At 36.3% G+C, this 24,925-nt stretch overlaps 1 protein-coding gene across 1 annotated transcript in view; it reads right to left on the bottom strand.

The window, feature by feature from the left end:
• Nucleotides 1–24,925, bottom strand: part of LOC121168125 (nck-associated protein 1-like) — a gene marked incomplete at its 5' end in the record, with an annotated part of 62,490 nt that overhangs the window by 956 nt on the left and 36,609 nt on the right. The window contains 12 exons of the mRNA XM_040997915.1: nt 828–917; nt 5,693–5,802; nt 6,272–6,388; nt 7,954–8,047; nt 12,680–12,760; nt 13,231–13,313; nt 15,512–15,605; nt 20,164–20,261; nt 20,532–20,662; nt 20,853–21,071; nt 23,093–23,224; nt 24,056–24,195. Of these exons, the coding sequence (XP_040853849.1) occupies nt 828–917; nt 5,693–5,802; nt 6,272–6,388; nt 7,954–8,047; nt 12,680–12,760; nt 13,231–13,313; nt 15,512–15,605; nt 20,164–20,261; nt 20,532–20,662; nt 20,853–21,071; nt 23,093–23,224; nt 24,056–24,195 (1,389 nt within the window). The remainder of the gene's footprint in view (nt 1–827; nt 918–5,692; nt 5,803–6,271; nt 6,389–7,953; nt 8,048–12,679; nt 12,761–13,230; nt 13,314–15,511; nt 15,606–20,163; nt 20,262–20,531; nt 20,663–20,852; nt 21,072–23,092; nt 23,225–24,055; nt 24,196–24,925) is intronic.

Genomic DNA, 24,925 nt, shown 5'->3' with positions numbered 1-24,925 from the left:
CATAGGAACATTTATTAACAACGATTAAATCAAAATTTCTAAATTGTTTTTGTTTTAGGAAACTGACATAAACTCTTCATTTTATTTTAAAATCTAAAATGCAAATGTGCCACAGTGGATTCTACCAAAACAAGAACCACCACTTCTTGATTTAGTTATTTGGTACGGATGTGGTGAGCACTTTCATTGTTCTAAAAAAACACAGTAGACACAGAAGAACTCAAGGATACTGAAAATGTGGTCCATAACAAAAGCTTTAATTGGAACCCTTAGGTTAAACTAAAAGGCAAAACCAGACATACAACCAACCATAATTAAATGACAACTTGTAAATTCTAAATGAACTCAAAAAGAAAGATTAATATAGGCAAAGTAATCAGAAGAGGCTATCATGTAAAGAATTTGAGCTATGGAACATGCTGGGCCATAATGATGGACACTAATCTCTGGAGCAAGGGAGGTGACAAGGTGAGCAAGGAGCCTTGTGCTGGAAACAAGCAGGCATTGGACATTACATTTGATCAACAGACTATCAGAAAACTTACAGGGTTAAACATTGTAAAATAGGACTATAAGGCCTGAATGCTTCCCAACAGGCTGATAAACCGTTGATAAAAGAACACCATACAGATATTGCTCATCTTTGATTTTGCTTGCTAATATTAACAAACAATAGGGGAAGGCAGCCTTCGCAGCAATTTTTAGAAAGTGTATGGGTTAGGTAGAGTATACACAAGAGATTAGAAAGTAATTCAGCTTAGCCAAAAAAAGTGAGTCAGAAATGGCTCTAGCATTTTCTTTTTGGTAAAAATGAAAATGAGGCTTACCATATCCAGCAGTAAATACACAGATTCTCTATTTCTTGTAGTAGTTTTATCTGTCTCCTGGCCAATTTTCAGTAGACTCGAGGATGCAAGCTTAAAAGTAAACATACATATTAAAATGACTTCTAATGAAATGTTTATCAGTTGTTACTTTGTTTTTCAGGATGATTCAACTTTTAACACATTTCAATCATTCAGCTGCATATAAAACAATGAATAATTAAATAACTTTTGATACACATTCAAGCAATGGTTTATAAAGTTATTAAAACAGAGATCCCAAAGAAAAAAATGTAATAAAAGAAATTTCATTCTTAAAACCTTTTTTTAGAACAAATCTTTTCTTTTAAAGATTGTAAAAAAAAAATCTTTTTAATTGAAAAGTCAGATATTCAGGGCCCGACGCGATGGCACAGTGATTAAGGTCCTCTCCTTGCACGCCCGGGATCCCAAATGGGCGCTGGTTCTAATCCCGGCAGCCCTGCTTCCCTTCCAGCTCCCTGCCTGTGGCCTGGGAAAGCAGTTGAGGACAGCCCAAAGCTTTGGGACTCTGCACGCACGTGGGAGACCCAGAAGAGGCTCCTGGCTTCGGATGGACAGAGCACTGGCCATTGCGCTCACTTGGGGAGTGAATCATTGGACGGAAGATCTTCCTCTCTGTCTCTCCTCTCTGTAAATCCTCCTTTCCAATAAAAAAATAAAATAAATCTTTAAAACAAAAAAAAGAAAAGTCAGATATACAGAGAGGAGGAGGGACAGAGAGAGAGGAAGATCTTCTGCTCACTGATTCACTCCCCAAGTGGCCACAACAGCTGCAGCTGCAGCAATCAAAAGCAAGGTGCCTGGAGCCTCCTCCAGGTCTCCTGTGTGGGTGCAGGGGCCGAAAACCTTGGGCTATCCTTGAGTGCTTTCCCAGGCCACAAGCATGGAGCTGGATGGGAAGTGGGGCTGCTGGAATTAGAACTGGTGCCCATACGGGATGCTTGTGCATGCAAGGTGAGGACTTTAGGCTACCATGCCAGGCCTGACAAGTCTGTCTTAAAACTACTCACACTATTCCTCTTTCCAATATCTGTTGTCTTTCTTTACCTGACTTTTTGCTTTTACTTCCTCTAGATAGTCAAGTTCGACCGTCTTCTCAGCGCTCCGCCAGGGCCGTGGGCCGACCCCGGCGGGGCCGATCCGAGGGCCTCACTAAACCATCCAATCGGTAGTAGCAAAGGGTGAAGTTGCAAGCTTATGACCCGCACTTACTGGGAATTCCTCGTTCATGGGGAATAACCGCAATATCCATCCCCATCACAAATGAGCTCAAGGGGTTACTCAAGCCTGCTGGCAAAGGCTAGGCACACACTGAGCCAGTCAGTGCAATGCATACAGCTCTGGACATCCAAGGGCATCAGAGACCTGTTATTACTCAATCTCGGTTGCTGAATGCCACTTGTCCCTGTAAGTTGGGGGACGTCAACCACTCCAGGGTCGCGTAATTAGTTAGCATGCCAGATTCAAGAACATTCCAAAAATATTAAATGGAAAATTTCAGAAATAATTAAGTTCTAAATTGTATACTGTTCCAAGTAGTGTGATGAAATATTATACCATCCTGCTCCATCCCAAGACACTAATTATTTCTTAGTTGTGCATCTATACCATTTTTACTACCCACACAACCAGCCTACATATGCTACCCTTCTGTTCATCAGTTACTTTTAGTTAACAGAACAAGTACTGTTTTGCAGTACTTGTATTCAAGTAACCTTGATTTTATCTTACAGTGGGTCCAAAGAACAAGTGTGAAATGTTTGCAATCTGGACATGCCAAAGAGAAGCTGTTAAGAGAAAAGAGAATCTCTTAAGAGAAAAGGAATGAACAGAAATTTTATGTTAAGGTTGCTGAGGTCTATAGAAAGAACAAATCTTCTTCTATCTAAAAAGTTGTCAAGAAGGAAAAAGAAATTTGTGTTTATTTCACTTTCAAAACTCAAACTAAAAATGATAAGGCCACATTGCACATAAAATGTTTGGTTAAGATGTAAAGATATTAAATTTGGGAGTAGAAGATATGGGCAGAAAATATGTTCCAACTGACAGCAAAATGTTGAACCAGAAAGTACTGAGCCTATACAAAGACTTTGGCAAGGATTCTCTTAAAACAAGTAATACCAAGCCATCTACTGCATGTAATGGTAGTTACACATATTTAACAATATGCTTGAGCTGAAAAAATTACTGGATAGAGTTGCTGCTACATTTCGGAGAGCTGAAGAAGTTGATTACAGATAAAGAATATCATCAAGGAACCTGTTCAATTGCAAAGAAACTTCTGGAGGACCCTTACAAATTACAATTATTAAAATGCAAAGGTAGCACAATGGATATAAAATATGGATAGACAAATAAACTCTGGCATTATGTGCTAATCCTATAAGAAACAGTGACAGACAATGTGGAAACAATCCACAGGCTCTCAGAAAAAAATAAAGTGCCTGTGTTCTGATAGTGTAATCCTAAAATGTTGACAACAGCTATTTTGCTCATGGAATGGTTCCCTTGGTGTTTTAAATCAGAACTGAAAAAGGCAACTGGAAAAGAGAGCATTCCAACTTTAAATCCAGCTGATAACAGAAAAAACATGGTTGTACTCACTCAGCTTGCTGTGAAACACAAATGTCATAGTTACATGTCCATCATAAGCTCGCCTGCCTTTTGGCTGAATCCTACCACCGGTTGATGTAGACTCTAATCTGGACACACACAATCCTGAAAACTGTTTGCTAATGCTCAGGCAATCACATGTACCTAAGCTGCAAGGAATACATGAAAACCAGAAAGTATAGTTTGTACCGAAAAAGTTTATAAGAACTGACAAGCTTCTGAGAAACCGATGGAGAAGTTAGGAAAATCACTAACAAAAACAATTTGGTAGAGAAGGACTTGTCAACATGCCTGATGAAGATAAAAACATGATGGTCACTAGAAGTGTTATCAAAATTAGGAACTGGAGGAAAATGTCCAATTACCTACAGAAGAAGAAGGAGGAAAGGATGCAGAAACAGCAATGTGGAACTAACTGCACTGTACATATTAAAAGACAAAATGAAAAGGATTACGATTCTTGGATTGGATGGAACTCACAAGAAAGTCACCTCTACTTTCACCAAAGGATTACAGTCTCTGAAACAATATCTTGATGAGTTAAAGATAGCTACTTCCAACTATATTATTTCAAAAAGTTAGAACGGCACAATAAGGTATCTTGAGTAAGAAAAAGTATAGTATTTTAATTGTTCTATTATTAGTTACTATTGTAAAAATTAACATCTCCAATGATTCTTAATTTGTAAGTTAAACTTCAACAGCTGTGTATGAATGGGAAAAGTGGTATAAACTGTGCTTATTGTTATCTCTGCTGCAGGTATCTACTAGAGTCTTGGAGAAAATCCTGTGCAAATAACGGAGGACATTTCTATTTCCTAGGTCTCAAAAAGGATGTGAATTTCACATTGGGTTTGAAACTGCAGGAACTAATGAGATTAGGACAATAAATCTCAAATGAAGGAAATAAAGGAAAAGGAAAAAAAATAGTGTTAATACTGCCTCCCTAGGAAGTTATTTTCTCCTCTGACACTAAATTCACTTTTTTTAAAAAAAATTTATTTGTATTGGAAAGGTAGATTTATAGAGAGAAGAGACAAAGATCTATCCACTGGTTCATTCCCGAAGTGGCCACAACGGCTAGAGCTGAGCCAATTCCCAGCCAGGAGCTTTAACCAGGTTTCCCGCGCAGGTGCAAGACCCCGAGGCCTTGGGCTGCTCTCGACTCCTTTCCCAGGCCAGCAAGTGGGGCGGCCGGGACATGAACCAGCACCATATGGGATAACAGAGCATGCAAGGTGAGGGTTTTTAACATGAGGCTATCATACCAGGCCCTAGTTTACTTTTAAAATTAAAAAAAAAAAAAATCAATTTTTTAAAAAGGCAACAAGATGTAGAATTAAAAGAATTAGCAAATTTTACAGCATTCAGTTTACTACAGCACATCTTTCCTTAAATTGGAGCAGGTATATTTATAAAGGATACAAAGAGGGGTGCAGGTTTTGTGGCATCTCAGGTAAAGGTGCATGGCACACCAGTATCCACATTGGCACCGACTCATGTCCCAACTTCTCATCCAGCTCCCTGATAATGGCCCGGGGAAAGCAGTGGAGGATGACTCAATGCAGGCCACCATCACAGGAGACCCAGACAAGGCTTCTGACTCCTAGCTTTGGCTTGGCCCAGAGCAGGCTAGTATAGCCATCTGGGGGACTGAACCAACAGATGGAGGATTTCTGTCTCCCTCTCTTTCGTTAAATCTTTCAAAAATAAAAAAATCTTAAAAAAAGAAACAAAGAAAACAACAGTAACAGAAACACAGAAGCATATTTTACCAAGTAAACCGAAATCAGTCATATATGTGTTTTTGGTTAAATTTTTCAATTTTTAAACACTAAGAAAACTTGTAAGGGAGTTTAAATACCTGTACAGGCAAGAAAAAAAAAAAAACACAAAACAAACAAAAAGACATGCTCACAATGGTGAGCTCCAAGACTGGGGGAGAGGTTTTCTTGAGTCCTAGGAACAAAGTATTATACTCTGTTGCTTCATTCTCAGGTTTTCATTTGTCCCTCTCACCAAAAGGAAAAAAAAAAAAATCAAAAGATGACTAAAATTAATTTATTGGAGGAAAGAATCTAAAAAAGGAAATGTCATTGGAGGATATTAAGTAAAATGTAAAATAAAGAGAATTTACGCGATTGCATCTCATGGTTGTGGTTTTTAATTTTATATATAAAATGTCATGAGTCTTGTTACTTGATTATACGTACAGCCAAAAATTCTTTAAGACGGTCTTCAATGCTTCCTTTGTGAATTGTAAACAGAGCTGCTGCGATCTGGTTTATGGCTTTGGCCAAGCAATGTATATTGTTGCAGTGTCCTGAGAAAGTGAAAATAAGATTGTGTGGATTCTGTGTGATCCCAAATATCAAACATTCTGTAGCAAGCAAATAATTAGTAACAATAATTACATAGACAGAGGCATGACAGAAAGCAGAGTTGGGGTACTGATTGACTCTTCATACAAGACTGAGGTTTTCAAAAACAGTACAGAATGAGGGCAACAAATGATTGTATCTATGTTAATCATGCAAATTCACTTTACATTTTATCATCCACTCTAACACACAGATTCATGCACATGTGTCACACACTGACAGCTCTTACATACATCATAGATTAGGAAACTGAGGCCTAGAAAGAGAAACAGACTAACCCAGGTCACATAACTAGTAAGTGGCAGGAGTTAAGGTACTTTAAATGACAAAATAGCATCAATTACTTGAAAAGTATCCACTATTCCAAAGTGAATGGATTGCCTGGCCCAAAGCAATTTTAAACCACATTACCTTCTATAGCAGGGCTATACTGAGACATCACATTACTAGCCAGTGTTGGCAATGAAACGGCCACAAAGACCATGAGCAGGCAGGCGATTTTATATTCTTCTTCTGGACTGATGTTTTCTAGAGCAGAAAAATTAAGAATTATAGTAATTCTTAGAGATTCGGTAAAGACAAAAAATGTTCAGGCAAAAAAATTTTTAAATTACTTAAAACTTACTATTATTTTAAAATAATAACATGAAGGATTTTATTAGAGCTCTATAGAACTGATGGCAATTTTTTTTTACAGGAAAAATAAACTAAGTAGAAATAACATGGAAAAAATCTTGAAATCCAGACCCGACGTGGTGGCCTATTGGCTAAAGTCCTCGCCTTGCATGAGCCAGGATCCCATACGGGTGCCGGTTCTAATCCTAGCCACCCATCTTCCCATCCAGCTCCCTGCTTGTAGCCTGGGAAAGCAGTTGAGGATGGTCCAAAGCCTTGGGACCCTACACCCACTTGGAGACCCAGAAGAAGCTCCTGGTTCTGGCTTTGGATCAACTTTCCAATAAAAATAAATGAATAAATAAAAAATGTTGAAATCCATATGCTACTTTTTTTCAAAATAGTCATTTTCCATCAGTTTTTTGAAGACTTCTCATGTTATGGGGTTTCTCAACTAAAGTATTTTTCAAGGACACATAATAAACAATACAAGCTTGTATTTTTTCTTCATTGTTAAGATTTCAGGGTGGAAAATAATTAGGATGATCTGAATTGCAAAATTTTAAAACAAACTTGCTAATAAATCATTTCGCAAGAAAAACCCATTTATTATAGCTCAGAAAATTTACCTCATAGATTATTGTGTAAAATCACCAGAATAATTTTTTTCCTGAAAGTCATCAATACTATGTGAATGAAAAATATCTAGCATTGTCCTAAAGATTTTAGGATAAAACCCTTTAGTATAAATAGATAAAATGCTGCTTATATCACAGTTGAATCAACAAATAGAGCATTCAGGGTGCTACATTTTAAAGGGCTATCCTTAAAATTTCTAAACGATTAGTATTGTACAACAATGTACAGACAGACTAGGACGTGTACACTCAGTCCCTTTAAGACAGAAATAGAATTTCAAGGTATCATTTTTTCTGCTATCATGGCTTTGGCCATTTCAATTACAATACAAATGCTGTTATCTTCCCCATCTTAAAAAACCTCTTCTGATTTTTTATTTCTTTGTTTCACTATTCAACAAACTCTTTGAGAACTGTTTTATACTTATTATCCTAATTCTGTTTCTTCCATTCTTTTTTCAGCATCAGCACTCTGCCCCCTAAATCTCCACTGACACTGATCTAGTCGCTCACGAACTCATCACCGTCTTGCCACTTCTCACACTGCCTTCTATTGCACAGGTCCATTCTTCTCAGTTTCTCTCAGCTGAGCTTTCACTTTTCCTTAAACTCTGAAAGTGGGAGTGATTCAAGGCTCAGATCTGGATCCTTTTCAGGGCCCCAGCATACATGAATACACAGACTCAGGGGCCTCAGATGACACAGATGTCACCCGAACAGTGATTCCTGAACACAAGGCAGGTGTCAGGTATCTGAATGAATGGACAAATAGCACACCTGTATCTAAGTAGTAGCAATATTTTTAACAAAAAGTACTACATATTTACTAACAAATCTTACCTGATTTTTGTGAGGAAAGAGCTACTACCAGGGCAGGATCAATTTCACAGGGTAATCCAGCAGCTGAAGATAACTCATACACATTCATTGCAACCTGACAAAATTTAACAATTACAGAATTAGCCTAACAAATTCCTGAGAATGTACAATTTGGTAGATTAAGATTTAGTACTCATATCACAATTAACCAACAAGAAGAATACTAGAGAATTCCAGAAACTTGGCTGAAACATCAACCACAGAGCAAATTAGCTATTTTTTTTAAAGATTTTATTTGTTTTTATTGCAAAGTCAGATATACAGAGAGGAGGAAAGATAGAGAAGAAGATCTTTCATCCGATGGTTCACTCCCCAAGTGGCTCCAATGGCCAATGCTGCGCCAATCTGAAGCCAGGAGTCAAGAACTTCCAGGTCTCCGACGTGGGTGGTGCAGGATCCCAAGGCTTTGGGCCATCCTCAACTGCTTTCCCAGGCCACAAGCAGGGAGCTGGATGGAGCTGCTGGGACTAAAACCAACACCCATATGGGATCCCTTCTTGTTCAAGGCAAAGATTAGCTGCTAGGCTACTGTGCCAGGCCCCAAATTAGCTTTAATTAACAACTGATTCAGTATTCTAACTTACTGCTAGTTATAACTTCCTAGTACTAGGCCAATGGCAACTTGGGCATGTTCCAATGGTAAATTCCAACATAATTACTGTAAAACTACTGTTTGTCTTAGAAATATGGATATGAAAAAGCATAGAAGAAAAAAATTACTATACCTATTTTTATGTACACAGTTGTTTAATGAAAACTGTAGTGATTCAATACCTAAGTTATATAATATGTAGAAATGTGAGAAACTAATTATTATAGCAGGTTTTTAAAAAACGTTGAATTTGGTATCTAATAAAGAATTTTATGATTAAAATAATTTTTCAGGGCCCAACGTGGCAGCCTAGTGGCTAGAGTCCTCGCCTTGCACACACTGGAATCCTATGGGGTGCCAGTTCTAATCCTGGCAGCCCTGCTTCCCATTTAGCTCCCTGCCTGTGGCCTGGGAAAGCAGTCGAGGACTGCCCAAAGCCTTGGGACCCTGCACTCGCGTCGGAGACCCACCCGGAAGAGGCTCCTGGCTTCGGATTGGCATAGCACTGGCCGTTGTGCTCACTTGGGGAGTGAATCATCAGACGGAAGATCTTCCTCTCTGTCTCTCCTCCTCTCTGTATATCTGACTTTCCAATAAATAAATAGATCTTTAAAAAAGTTTTTTTAAAGTAATAATTTTTTGTATCACATGAGCATTTAAAACATTTTCAATATATTCTGACTGTTCAACCCTGTAGTTTAAAAACTAGCTATAGGGACTACATAGTGGCACAATAAGCAAAGCCAGTGCCAGTGATGCCAGCAATCCATACTGGTGCCAGTTTTGTCCCCAGCCTCTCCACCTCTGATCCAGCTCCCTGCCACTGGCCTGGCAAAAGCAGTGGAAGATGTCCTAAATTGCTTGGGTCCCTTGTCAACCATGTGAGAGACCACAAAGAAACTCCTGGCTCCTGGTTCAGCCCCTGGCCCAATCCCGGCTTTTGTGTTCATCTGGGGAGCGAACTAGTAGATGGAAGATGTGTATCTCTCCCTCTCTCTGTAATTCTTTCAAACAAATTAATTAATAAAAAAAAGAACACCTACTTAATATCGGTGGTATATATCTATCCACTTATGATAAATGGAATTACTAAGTTCTGGATAAGACATGTGTGTGATGCTACTAACTTCATATACAAAAATTAATTCAAAATAGATCACAAACTTAAATCTAAGAGCCAAGAGTATAAAATTCTCCCAAGAATTATAAATATTCATGACTTTGGGTTAAGACATTAAGAACAATACGAAGAAAAGTAATTATAACCCAATTTTAAAAATAGTAAAACAATAACAAAAACAAATACACATTTTTCCAGATACAACATATGAATAGACAATTAATACATGAAAAGATGGTTAGTATCATTAGCTTCAAAAATTTTTAATTAAAATCGATACTACTTCATGCCCACCACAATGGCTATAGTCGTGAAGGCCGATTAACGGATAGAGAAACATCAAAATATCTATAAGATGCAGAAACATAAAAAATTTTATATACTGCTGGTAGGAATGCAAAACACTATAGCCACTTTGGTACAGTTTGGCAAGTTCTCAAAATACTAACAAGCATATACTTTCATATGACCCAGAAATTCCACTCCTTTGGTGTGCCCAAGAGAAATGAAAACAAATGATGTGATACAAATCATATACTGAATGTTCACAGCAGCACTGTATTATTTCTGAGTCAAGAAGTAAAAATAACACATTCATCACTGAAGGAATTAATAAACTGGCATATCCATACAATGGAATATTCAAAGCCATTTTTCAAAAATGAAGTATTAACATGTTTCAGTATGAATGAACCTCAACAACTGTATGCTATGTTAAAGAAGCTAGTGTCAAAAAAGACCACACATAGTATCATTTATAGGAAAGTTTCAAGCCAGGCAAATCTACAGCCAGATTAGTGATCATTTAGAACTGAAGACTTAGAGAAAAACCTGAGTGACTAATAATGGGTACAGGATTCTAGTGATTCCCTCTGAGATCATGACAAAGTTCAAACACTGCATTAACAGTGCTGATTTCATAATTCCTGACCACACTAAAAACCACTGAATTGTAAGTAAACTTCATTGGTAAAATTTATGACAGGTAAATTATAAGGGAAACAAACAAACAAAACTTTTCCTCCCAATGAGCTCTATTCAAAGTTAATTTCCCTGAAGGAATGTGGCTTTTTTGGGGGAGAGGGTTGCTTTTTATTTTTTATTTATTGGAATGGGTTTTTAAAATGTATTTATTTCATCTTAATTAAAAAATTAAAAAAGCACAGAGCGGAAGAGAAGGAACAAAGGGAGGAAGGGGGGAGGAAGACAGAGAGAGATGTTCCATGTGCAAGTTCACTGCCCAGATTCCTGGAAATAGCCAGCCTGGCACATGGATGGCACAGACTAGGTACTTGAGTGGCTGCCTCTCAGGATGTACATTAGCTAAAAGTTGCACCGGAAGCAGAGAAACAGAGTCAGGACTTAAAGCCACGGCTACAGAGGGGTATACACCTAAGCACCCTATTAGCTGGAACAGGCATTGGTCACAGTGGTTTAACACCACTTGGGGTATCTGCACCCATTTTCAAAATGCCTGAGCTGAAGTCCTGCCTCCACTGCTAATTCCAGCTTCTGTAAATACACACTGTGGAGGGTGTAGGTGATGGCTCAAATAGCTGAGAACCTGCCACCCATGTGGGAGACTCAGACTGATTGGCTGGCTCACAGCTGTGGCCTTGCTCAGGTCAGGTCTGTGTGGGTTTTTGGGCAATGAACCAACAGATGGAATATCACCATTTATTTATATTGCTACCTCTGGAAATCAACAAAAAATATCTTAACAAAAATGTGGTGGAAACCAAATACATTTATGCCAGGAGAAAAGAATGGAAGAGTTGCTCAGAATGCTAAATGAGTACTGTAACAATGTAAACAGCACTACCCTTTCAGGGATTAATTATAATTTTTTTCTGCAGTGTTTTCCATCTAAGAAATTACTTTGAGCTATTTCTACAGAACACCAAAAATCTTTATTTATTTATTTGAAAGGCAGAGTTAGAGAGGGAAAGAGTGATAGAAAGAGATAATTCAACTGCTGGTGCACTCCCCAGACAGCTATACTGGCCAGGGCCAAGCCAGTCTTTAGTCAGGAGCCAGAAGCTTCATCAAGGTCTCCCACATGAATGCAAGTACCAAAGCACCAGGGCTGTGCCCTCCAGTGCTTGCCCAGGAGCACTCGCAGGGAACTGGAGTCCAGCTGATGCCTGATGGGATACTGGCACTGCAAGTGGGAGCCCACTCAATTTGTCAAGATTAAAAATGCCAATTCCCCTCAAGATTTAGATTTAGAAAATGATAACTGGCTAGGATTTAAAAGATACTTAGGATATCAAAACACAGAAACAGAAAATATAGATTAGGGCAAAATTATTGTATAAAAAAATAGATTTGAGAATGCGCGCGCGCATACACACACATACTTGGTCAGCTCACATTTGGACAAAGTGGGAAAAGGAAGGAAAAAGTGGTGGACAAGTCTCCAAAAGTGTCACTGTTACCAGTTTGAGAAGTTCTACAAAGCAGTTATATTTTCCTCAAGTCTATGCTTTTCAATTCATGTGAAACAAAAAATAACCCAAGAAGTAGAAAGCTCAGCCTACTAGTAAGTTAGGTTGGGATTAGATCAGTAACTAGATTTCATGGCTTAATGAATTTTCAAAAGAAAAATTGACTCACATTATTACTGGGTCACATACAAATTAACTAAAAAAACTATTATAGCTTACACTCAGTTTCCATTTCTATGAATAAATATCTCAACATCTATACTTTAAAATAGAACTCTCATTTCCCTAGACCAGATTTTTTAATAATTTTACACTGGTAAAGGTGATTAGGTAAATGCACAGTAGTATTTTGGTGCTGAACTCTCAGTGACATAGTTTCAAAGGTCAAGGATGTAATTTCAAAGGCAAGTACACTAACAGATCACTGTTAAAAAAGGAACTTTAAAGAGACACAGGATTTATTGCATTTTATTTTTAATGTAACCTGAACTTCATTTTAGAATGAAATGGCAGAAGTCATATCAGTACCTTCATATCAGTTTCCCTTGGAATGTGATCCTTAAAATCTTCAATTGAACTTACAAGAAATGGAATATGGTAGGACAAGACCTAAACAGGACAACAAATAAAAACATAGAATTAATAAAACTGTATCACATAATGCAATGTAATTAATAAAAAAAAATTCTAAATAGAAACTCCTAAATGTTTGAAATCCTGCCATTTGACTGATTTCAGTTTTCATAAAAGTTATTTTATTTAATCTATCTCTGTTATTTTCTCAAGTATCAAGAAACATGAAATGGATATATGCAATGTGCAGTGAAGTATATTCAAAATAAAAAAAAATTCTTCAATAGCAAAACTGAAAGAATAATGTAACATCTAGGCAAGTTACACCCTTCAAATTTCAATGCCAAAACCAAAACATGAGCACAAGTAACTCAATTTCGATACAGTTTATTTCTCCAATAACAACAGCTCAAATTTTAATCATATCAATACCCATGTGAATTCAAAGATTGACTTGTAGTTTCTGATTTTCTGACAATAGGTAAGTACTTATAATGGTTTCTTACATCTCTCAGTGCTTCCTGTGCCAGTGATCGGAACGATAAAATCACACCAATTATTGTCATTCTCTTCAAGACACTGTCAACAGCTAAATTCAACACAAGCAGGGAAAAACAAGGGGAAAAAGCATGAATTTAATTCCATTTTAATCTTGGGAAAAACTCTTAAAATCATAAAAGTTCCATGATAGAAGACATAATTAATGGAAATTTAATTGTAACAAATAACTAGAGGTAAAGTTACTGAATGTATATATTTAACCACTTAAAACTATGAAGTAATAACAGTTTGTATCAAATGGAGTATACTACTTTTTTAAAATGAGTCAGGTAGTTCATCAGAATCTTGAAATACTCTCTTACGTGGTCACCTGTATAAAAAGAGGCAAGGGAAGGCAAGCAAAAGACTGGGCAAGAAAGAGGTGAGTGGAAACAGTTCAGGAATTCGTAAGTGCTAAATTCTTAAACTGTTGAGTCAAGAAAGGAAAAATATTTATTAAATACTTCTCAAATAAAGGGCATTGTACTAAATAAGAACACAAATATAAGGAGAGAAAATATGATCAGCACTTATGTGATAGGAAAATATATACTTATCTGCATATATGCAACAAATTGCAAAGTGGTATATAGAAAACTGTGAACTATGGTCACTAACTAAGGAAGAGGAATGGAGAGATTTTGTTCATAAGAATCTTGCATTAAACCACACAACCCATGCATAACATAAGCTAAAATGTAATGGAATTAAAGTAGTAGTGTTAACAAAAGGACACAAAGCACTCTTTCATGAACTCTATATGAGCAGAAACAACTCTTAGTAATTGTATCTATAGCACTCAAAAAAGTCTGTGATACATGAGAGATCAGCCGATGTTTCAATGAAATGGAGATTCAAAACCAGACTAGAAAATTTTCAGTATTCACAAGAAGTTAAAAAAGAAAAAAGGGTGAAAAACAGCACTTCTTAAGAAAATATTCAGACCAGAGATGGTCTCACCAAGAAATCGTTGAACTCACTAGGATAATAAGATGCTGGACTCTTCCTGGCATATGCTTGCAATGAAAGAACCTCAACTGAATTTGAACTGTGGTAATGCAATAAGGTGGAGAAATCCACCATGGGGAGAGGGTTCGGGGAGGGGTGGGGGGAATCCCAGTGCCTATAACACTGTGTCACACAATGCAATGCAATTAATTTAAAAAATCCAATCTGGGCATAAAGAGGAGTAAAAAGAGAAATGGAGGAGGAGGGAATCAGTCACAATTTCATAACAAGGAATCACAAAGTGGAAAGCAAAATTTATTAGAAAGTGAAAAGTCATCATTTGTTTCCCAAAGGATATTATCCAGAATTTAATCAAAAGTTGACCAAAAAACCACAATAGGCAAGCCTTTTTGACCAATGGCACTTCCCCTAGTACTGTAAAATTTCCATTAACCTCCCAAGTGACTGATACTAAAGCCAGAGGCCGCATGCATCTCAGGGCTGACAGAGCGCAGGCAGTGAGCGGAAGGAAAGCAATAAATGGCCAAAAGAGAGGTTCAGCCAAATAATAACATTTATGAATGTCACGTTAAGGAATTTACTCTTTCCTTCAAGCAATGAGGGAGCTGTTCAGAATTTGTGAAATAAGAAGAGTTAAAGCAAAGAAATGCATTTAGAAATATTATATCTGAATATGAAAAGTGGGTTAAAAACAGAAAACTGAACACAAAAAGATGATGAAGCCATAAATAAAAGCCACAAGAACAGAAATGAGCGTATTTGGGATATTATACTTAAGAGGTTAGATCTGCAGGAACTTCAAGCTCAAACACCAATAACACTTTACCTAAAATCATGAAATAATCTGAGTGAAAGGTGATTAAAATCGGAAAATATACTTCTGAAGGGAGCAATTGCTACTTGCTGTATTTCCTAAGTTTTCTGAGAGCAATGATAAAATCTAGACAAAGTACTATAGATTTTATTCCAAAATTTATAATTTTGTTTAGAATTTTAACAAATTCCATTTCAATTTAATTCTGCAAACAGAAGGTACTGACCATACTACAGGTATCAAATTCACTAAATCAAATATTTACTAATCATTAAATTGATAAAAAAAGTTCTGAAGAGGTAACCCATATACTGAAAACATCTTTTGAATGCAAACATTTTCTGGTTCTCTCCATAATCTAAAGAATACTTTTTATAAAGTACTACTTATATTCATGTTATAAAAGTTAAATACATGAGTATCGACATTTTCTTAACGTTTAGCAATTATCAAGAGTTACCCACATGATAATCTTTTGAAGAGTGCAGCCATCTGGTCTGGTTTGTCAAAGCTGGTCCTCATCTGTGTTAGCACATCAACATTCTCCACCACAAGTTTCTGGAAGAAAAAGAAGAGTGGGTCAGGCACAGATCCCTTAGTATGAGTATATCTAGGATCCCTTAGATATGAGTATATTTAGGAATTAAAAGCTGGCATGCAGACAACACAATTCACGAAATCCAGATGCTCCATGCTATATAATTTGTTATTTCAACAAAATATTCTTAAAATTATTTACACAGAGTTAGCATTTTTTATTCAAGTTCAAGAAGGAAGGCATAAGAAAGGTAAATAGTAACAACAATAAAAAGTAGATACTAATATGGTAAAGGAGGCAAGAGTCCAATCCAAATGAAACTACTTTTCCAAAGTTAGAGCAAGCCGAAGATATTTTGGTGTGACTTTTGACAATGAAGCCATCATTGGATATATAAAATCAAAGCAGAACTAACACTTTATAGGAATTGCACTACAGCAACGAATAACAAAACAAGTTAGAAAATCAGAGTGTAAACCATGTATTGTTCCTTCAAGGAATCACAGAGAAAAAGAAATTTAAAATAAGAAAAAGAAGTTAAGCATTTGCTCTTTAAAAAAAAGTAGAAATCACTGGAAAATGTTTTTCTTGAAAGAATCACTGGAAAAATAATTTAGTTAAAATATTGTAACAATCTCATTCTGACAGAGATAAAGCTAGACAACAACAAGCTGAGAAAGTGACTCAAGACAACCTGCTCTTTATTGTATTATGCTTCAATTGCCTGAATCACTAACTTCATTATCATAGTCCCTAGGTCTTAACCTAATTCAAGCCAAGTTTATGATTTCTGATCTCAATAAAAGTTCCTTTAAAGGAAAACTTCTCTGCTTTAAATTCTCTATATTGGTTGTCAGAATCTACTACATATCAAAATCACCTCTGGAAACAAAAACAAAAAAAGATTAAAAACAAAACAAAAAGAACAGAAAAACAGAAAAAAACAAAACAAAAATTGAAAAAGAAAAGAAATCACCTCTGGAGCCCCTTCCAAATACATATAACCAAATATTCATCAATGGACAGTTTAATTCAAACAATGTCAGTGGGAAAATGAAGCAACTATATAGTCCAGTTCCGTTGTGGCTTTGTTACAAACAAAAGGTTAAGGACAACTAATTAAAGGAGGGTGTGAAAACTGTACAGGAAAACCTGCAAATCATTTTTCCTAAAACATGAGGTAAGAATCTCACTAGATACTTGATATTACCTCAGCTTATCAGACTCCTAATCAGAGGTTCGGCTCTAGTAACATTTACCTGCTAAATTCAACTTCTACTCTCTATAGTTAGGATGGTTTGCATTTTCTGGGCCAATACTGTCCTAACTTAAAATTCAATGCAATACACACTCAAATTCTGTGCCCAACCTTTAAAGTACTTATATACTTCAAACATCTCATATATCTGATTCAAAAACATGATCAAACTTAAAATTTCTTATGTTATATGCCACTAAAGAAAAATCAACTATCAATCAATATAATAAACACATATAAGAAATACTAATATAGGATAAATGTCTTAAAATCAGTAAGTTATGGTATATATCTAAGAGTAAGAGTGCAAATATTTGAGGCCAGTGCCACGGCATAGTAGCCTAAGTCTCCATTTGCGGTGCTGACATCCCATGTGGATGTCAGTTCATGTCCTAACTGCTCCAGTTCTAATTCAGTTCCTGCTTATGGACTGTGAAAGCAGCAGAGAATGACCCAAAAACTTGGGCCACTGCACATGCATGGGAGACCCAGAGAAAACTACAGGCTCCTGGATTTGAATCAACTCAGTTTCAACCACTGAGGCCATTTGGAGAGTGAACCCTCTTTCTCTAGCTATCCTCTCTGTAACTCTGCTTTTCAAATAAAAACAAAATAAATATTTTAAAAAGTAATAATTTAGATTCTTTTTAAAAACATATTAATTATTATTGGAAAAGTAGATTTACAGAGAGAAGGTGAGAGAGAAATATTTTTCATTCGTTGATTTACTTCCCAAAATGGCTGCACAGCTGGAACTGTGCTGATCTGAAGTCAGGAGTCAGGAGCCAGGAGCTTCCTCAGAGTTTCCCACACAGGTGGAGGGTCCCAAGGCTTTGGGCCATTCTTGATTGCTTTCTCAGGCCACAACCAGGGAGCTGGATGGGAAGTGGGGCAGCCAGGACATGAACCAGTACCCACATGGGATCCTAGCACATGCAAGGCAGGGACTTTAGCCACTAGGCTATGGCGCCAAGCCCCAATTTATATTCTTTTATGAACATCTTTACAATTGCTTTTACTCTACTCCATTTCAGTAAGGGGTAGTGTTTCAATCCGACCACTAAACTAAGGCTTAATAAAGTTGGATAACAAAGTTGGGCAGTTACTATGATATTAGTAGAATTTGGAAATTGAATTCAAATACATCAGACTTAAAAAAATTCATATTTTTAATCCATAAATAAATGGGGTTCTGGGGTCAGAATTGTGGTTTAGCAGTTAAAGCCACTCACTGCTAGCAATGCCAGCATTCCCAATGTGTGCTGGTTCAAGTTCCAGCTGTTATGCCTATAATCCAGATTCCTATTGATGGCCTGGGAATGCAGCAGAAGATGGCCTGAAGTATTTGCAGGAGTCCTGAAAGAAGCTCTAGACTTCTGACCTCATGCTGGCCCAGCCCTAGCCATTGTTGCTTTCCAGAAAATGAATCAGTGTATGGAAGAGACCTTTGTCTCTTTTCTTTTCTTTCTGTAACTCACCGAAATCAATAAATGCATGTTTGGGAAGAAGGAAGAAAATAAGAAAACAAGAAAAGAGAGAAAGAAATGGTTCCTAATCTTCACTGTGTATCAGAATACTTTTAAAAAGATTTTATTTATTTCTATTGCAAAATCAGATATACAGAGAGAAGAGACAGAGAGGAAAATGTGTCCGATGATTCACTCCCCAAGTGACCACAACTGACAGTGCTGATCCAATCCAAAGCCAGGAGCCAGGAACTTCCTCCAGGTCTCTTATACCGGTACAAGTTCCCAAGGCTTTGGGCTGTCCTCAACTGCTTTCCCAGGCCACAAGCAGGGAGCTGGATGCAAAGTGGGTCCAGCAGGATTAGGACCGGCACCCATAGGGATCCCAAAGCACTCACGGCAAGGACATTAGCCACTAAGCCACCATGTTGGACCATGAAAGGATATAATTTAAAACTTAAAATATAACTAAGAAAATAATAACACATACAAATTATATACACATACAAATGAACAGCTCTGGGTAGAATTTTGAATTTTGTCATGCAAGGAAAAGCACTATGATACAAGAAGATTATGGCTTGACAAAAAGCCAAGAAATATGGGAGTTGCAAAGCATTACCTAGTCAATTTACCTGTTTAAATCACCTGTTCACTATAAAACAATACTCAACTAAAATGGCATGGAAAGGCTTTACCAGCTTTTTAAAAAGAAATTAATTTAGAAATCCTTTGCTTACTTGCTGGTTTTAAGAGATCAGTTTTAAGTTTATTTATTTTTTTCATTTTTAAATAATTTTTATTTTGAATTTTGAAATATGTGGTACAATTTCGTATAGGCTGGGATTCCCCCGCAAATTTCCACTCCCCATCATTTTTCCCACTTTATTACAATAGGGTAGTCATTCATAAGGAATCATAATTCTATCAGTCTCTTATTTAAGTGTGCCCTGACATTGTTGGTACAGACAATGTCAGACTGTCCAGCATCCCATTGTCTACACATGTGCAACAATTTAACTGGTAATCCATCTTTCATCTGGAAGCAGGGATGCATATTCATATACTCCCACATCTGTATATGATAGACCCCAGTACTCCATCACTATACATTTCCATAAGTGGGAAGCCATGAAACAAGGTCAACAACTGGTATGAGTTAGAACAGCCACAACAACAACAACAACAACAACATCAACAACAAATTACAGCACCATGAAAAAATGCACCGCTGAGTAACCAACACATGGGTGACAAAAAGGAAACACAAAAGTCTCTTGGGAAAAATGATGCCATTGTATAATCCATGAGTCCATGATGAATTTATTTTTACTTATTTGAAAAGCAGGGCAACAAAGACAGAGACATAAGAGGAAAAAAAAAAAAAAGAAAGAAAGAAATCTACACACTAGTTTATCTGCCAAATGTCTACACCTGCCAAAGCTGGCCCTAACTGAAAATCACAAGCTAAGAACTCCCTCTGGGTCTCCCATTTGGCTAGCACGAACTCACATTCTTGAGCCATCAAATCAGTGTCTCCTGCTATGCACACCGGCAGAACATAGCCTAGGGAGCAGAGGCATGGCTGGATCCCAAGGAGCACCATTATTGGATACAGGCATCACAAAGCAGCTCCAACTACTGCACCACATCAGCTGCTTTCCTACTAATTCTTTCATTTCATTGGCAAAGCAGTATTTGCAAGTCAGAGTAAATAAAATAACACTGTATGCATGCTCAACTTTCCTAAGTTCTTTTTTTTTTTTTTTTATTTTGTCAATCTTTACATAGTTAATTTGGGCAAAAAGGGTCAAGGCCTAAGTTCTTTAAGAATTCATGAAAAATCTATTTTACCTTAAGTTCAGCAACTTGTGATGAAATATGCCACATAAGGCTTTCACTCAGGAACTTCATACCATACGGGCCTAGTAATTCTGACAATGATCTCATTTCTGAAAGGAAATGTAATGCATTTTATACTTTAGAAAGAAACATGTTAAGGGACACCATATACTGAAACAAAGAAAGAAATGAAAAATCCTGGGAAAAATCTTTTGAACTAAAGTGGTAACACAAAATGCGAAATTGATTTCAAAGAAATAATTTGCAATTATGCATAAAAGTGAATTAAAACCATCACAACAACAACAAAAAAATCAAGACACTAGCAAATGAGTCAAGTTTACTGTAGTCTCCAAAGCAAGTTACATGTATTAATTCACCTGATATGTCAGAATATTCCTCTGCATTAAATGTTAATTCATTTTCTGTAGGTAAATTCACAAATGCTTTCATTGCAGGAAAATAAGCTATATGACCATTGCTGACTTGTCTTAACAAAGTTTCCAAATACCTAGGAAGAAAAGTAAATTGATAACCAGCAGAGATTATATAATTCAAAATTCATTATGGCATACAACCTCACATGTAATCTTAAATTGACCCACAATATAAATGAACACTTAGCTATAAGATTAATTTTTCTAAATGATTTATTACAAAGAAATTTCCTATCACCCCATATTTCAAAATGTATTCCTTACCAATTTGTGTACAGACTCGTAATGGTTGGCTCTCCATGACTGTCTAAATGTTGTGTTTGCTGAAGAAGTACATTATTAAATACTCTTGTAATATCAATCTGCACGTAGTTTTCTATTGACTGGAGTACAGTCATGTATGCTCTTACACTTGTTAGAAGTTCTGATGGCTTTGCAATTTCCTGTGTAGCTTGATTATACATAGTCATACCAACAATAGATCTAGGATGAGGAAGAGAATAAGAAAAAACTTCCAATTTTTCTGTTTATTTAAATTAGCCATTTTACCCATTGATACCTAGTAATAATATTAAGTTAATTTTAAAAACAATTTTCTACAAAACCATTAATTACTACTGCTCTTACTATTCCAAGAAACAGCAAAAGATTAAACATTTAAAAGTTTACTTAAAATGAAATAAGAATAAAAATTATTAAAAACCATTAAAAATCAGCAACAAATACAATTAAAGGACAAGGAAAATTTTAAACATTGCTATAATGTGATAAGCTGCTTGCAGCAAGAACAAGAGACTCTTCAGTTCATTCTGTGAATTCTTACCACACAATTACTTAGCCTTTATGCAGATTAATCATAATCATCACATTCAATACCCTACTGCTATTTCACTATCATTTTTCAAATAATAAAAAAAAGTTAAGGTTCAAAACTCAAGTAAACCTATCAGGTCCATTCTGTTTGAAACTGGTATTATTTAAGATCTGATGTGCAAGTCCTGACTTGCTGCTTCAACAAAATATAGAAGAGTCAAAACAAGGCAATCAGTAATTTAGTTTATATCACTCACAGTATATAAAGCAGTTCTCTTTTTATCTCAAGAATGGTATAAGCCAAAGAAAAAGAAAGCTTTTGTAAATACTGCCCCCCCCCCAATCTTGGCCACCCCTGTTTTAGTTAAAAATTCTGCAAGTATTAGAAAAATCTTAGACTTGTATGTGTAAGGATAGATCCTTAAAGACAGACAAATCTCATTATTATAAACAGATACAGCAAAGTCAAATGATGATGAAAATCACTATCCTTGTATTTAGTCCCTGAGTCCTAAAGTTGAACTAAAATGATCAGGAGAAAAAAAAATAACTATAAACAATCTTTAATAATTTCAAGATATTTGTTCTGGCGTCAAAAAATCTTTCCTGCAGCTGACGTAGGCATTGGCTCACATCCTTGCTGTTCCATTTCCAATCTGGCTCCCTGCTAGTGGCCTGGGAAGGTGGAGGAAGACTGCAAGTGCCGAACAACTGTCATCCACATAGGGAGCAACCAAGATGTTCTTGATGCTGGCTTCACTTTGACCCAGCTTTAGCCAACGTGGCCATTTGGAGATTGAATCACAAAATGGAAGATCTCCCTTTCCCTCTCTCCTTGCAACCCTGACTTAGTCAATAAATCAATCTTTTAAAAAACTTTCCCAGGTAAACCACTGTTCCCCTAGCCTTGATCCTGATCACTATGTAACACGTGGTAAAACGAACTTTGGCTTCTGCCTGAATTAACAGGCTGGACTGTTCGTGGAAAAAAGCAGCTGTAACTCACGGCTTCTCCATGAATTAATAAGCCAGGCTGTTCACAGGACAAAGCTTAACCTGGGTCTCCCTTATGGATGGCAGGGACCCAAGTATTTTGGCCCTCTTCTGCTGCTAAGCCATTAGTAGGCAGCAGGATCAGAAGTGGACCAGCCAGGAATGTTGGTGCCCATATGGAATGTTGGTATTACAGGTGGCAGCTGAATCTGTGACACTACAACACTAGCTTCTCAAGAGATAATTTACCATGTGTCTCTAACACTGAAACTCAGCATACATTTACATTAAAATTTCATTAAGCAATATTTATATTATCATATGCAAAGCACTGTTTCTGTTTTTTTTTTTATTCTTTCTTTTCTTCCCTTTCGCTTTAAATACTGACTACAATCAACTAATTTCATGACCTACTGGGTTTCCACTGACAACCTAAAACACAATGATTTACTTTAACCAATCTCATTTTAGATACAAGTAAGCAAAAACACAGATTAATAGACTGCTGCTACTAGTTAGCAACAGGCATGGAACAGAGAACACAACAATCTGATTCTTGGTTCACTCTCCCTTCTATTGACCATTTCTCTTTACTAACGATTTTTCTCATGAAAGGAAAACTGCATATAGGCATTAGCAATTAATTCAGTTCATTAACTGGCCCAACAAAAATAAAAGCACTTTAGATTCTTTCTTACTTAGTAAAGCGGATTTCCAGATGAGAAGTCAAGTATTCTCGTGGAGTAAAGGTATGTTCCCATACCACCATGTTTGGTACATAATTTATGGAAAAACATAATTCAGAAAGTGCAGTGTGCAGTTTATCAAGGCTGAAAAAAACAGTAAATAAAATGCTCAACATCTCATCACAGACAGTACAACATAAACATTGTACATCATAAACCTATCAGACCTCATTGGAGAAAAAATGTGAAACTCCTTTTCTTCCTTCTTCTAAACTGACAAAGTTTTAAGGTTTAACTCACATATGAGAACAATTTTGTAAAAACAGCATTATTTGTTTTTACTTTTATGTAATTATTATACTGACCTAACATAAATAGGAAAAGTTTATTCTGCACTCAGACGATCATTTCCAATTCCTAGTGTATTTTCTGCAATGGGAGAGGGTTAAGTTCTCTACAAAATGATAATGGGTTGCTCAACTTAAAAAGCAAGAAAGTAGTGAATTTACATTAAAAAAAAAATCATACACTCAAATATTACTTAACTCTGTAACTTCTCCAAACACTTGAACAAGTAAAAAAAGGGTCATGAATGCCACCTGGTTCAATATTTTTATTGCAGAATCGGGTATGTTCTAATATATTACAACATGAAAGTCAATTACCTGACTTTCAGTAAACTGAAAACTAGACTGTTTACAGAGTATCGATGAAATTTTCAAAAGAGATTTCCAGTATTTAGTATTTGGTATATAAACACAAATACCATTTATTACATATCTATACTTCGGGATGAAATATGCAAGTTCACAAAGATAATGAAGAGGACAAATGCCTTGAAAATGAGGAATAAATATTTACTAGCACTTTCTTAGCACTAATACCATAAGGTAGGGAAGGGGAAGCAATAAAAACAAAAGCGGAAAAAAAACTTGTACCCAGAACAGAAATACAAAGTGAAAGTGGATGCCTTACTTGGTCACCACCAGCCTGTTCTTCCTCATGCTCTCAACGCCTGGTTTTTCTCTTTCAGGTTCTCCCTTCTTACCAGTCTGTTTTTTTGACTTCTTGTTCACTGCTTGACTGATGGTTTTGGCACAGTGCTTAGGCAGCAACTAAATTTAGCAAAATAATTAAATCTTAAAATTACAGCAACTTATTTTGATAGCATAAAAACTGTTCAAGCAAATTCTACCTGAGTACAGACTATACAATATGTGTCATACCTAGTACTCAGGACAAATGTGGGATGCAGACATTGCTTAGCAAGTCTGGGTAGAAAACAGAAACACATAAATTCTGTGCTAAGAAACTCTTTATAGAGGAAACTATACCAAAATTTATTTAAATGGTTATTCAAATAATAAGCAGACAAACTAGGGAATTTAAAAATGACTCAGGAAAATAAAACTACATGAAGACAGGCCATGTTCAGAGTCTAATGAGAATATTCAGCAGAGTATGAACGACAGGGTAGAGAAGCTTCAGCTATCAGGAAAGTCATAAACTGCAAAGTGGGAAATTATTAAGTTTGACAGGTAACATATCAGGCAAACGAGCAATGAATGAGAAGAGCATTTTAAATAGAGCTGCACTACACAATACAGTAACCACATCCTGTACACCACTACCTGAAATGTGCCTAGGCCAAATTGAGTTTTGTTTTAAGTATAAAATATAACAAATTTCAAATAATCAGTACAAAAAGGCAAAATGTCATATGCAATATGATCATATGCCGAAATGATAAAATTTTTATATGCTAAGGTAAATATACTGACAAGATCAGCTTCATTGGTCTATTATTTTAGAGGCAGTGAGAAAGAGAGGGCTCTTATCTACTAG

Source organism: Ochotona curzoniae, unplaced genomic scaffold (assembly GCF_017591425.1).
Source record: "Ochotona curzoniae isolate NIBS_2020 unplaced genomic scaffold, NIBS_Ocur_1.0 patch59, whole genome shotgun sequence".
Classification (NCBI taxonomy): Eukaryota; Metazoa; Chordata; class Mammalia; order Lagomorpha; family Ochotonidae; genus Ochotona; species Ochotona curzoniae.
The sequence above is the reverse complement of the archived record's forward strand: the minus strand, read 5'-3'. Positions and strand labels throughout refer to the sequence as shown.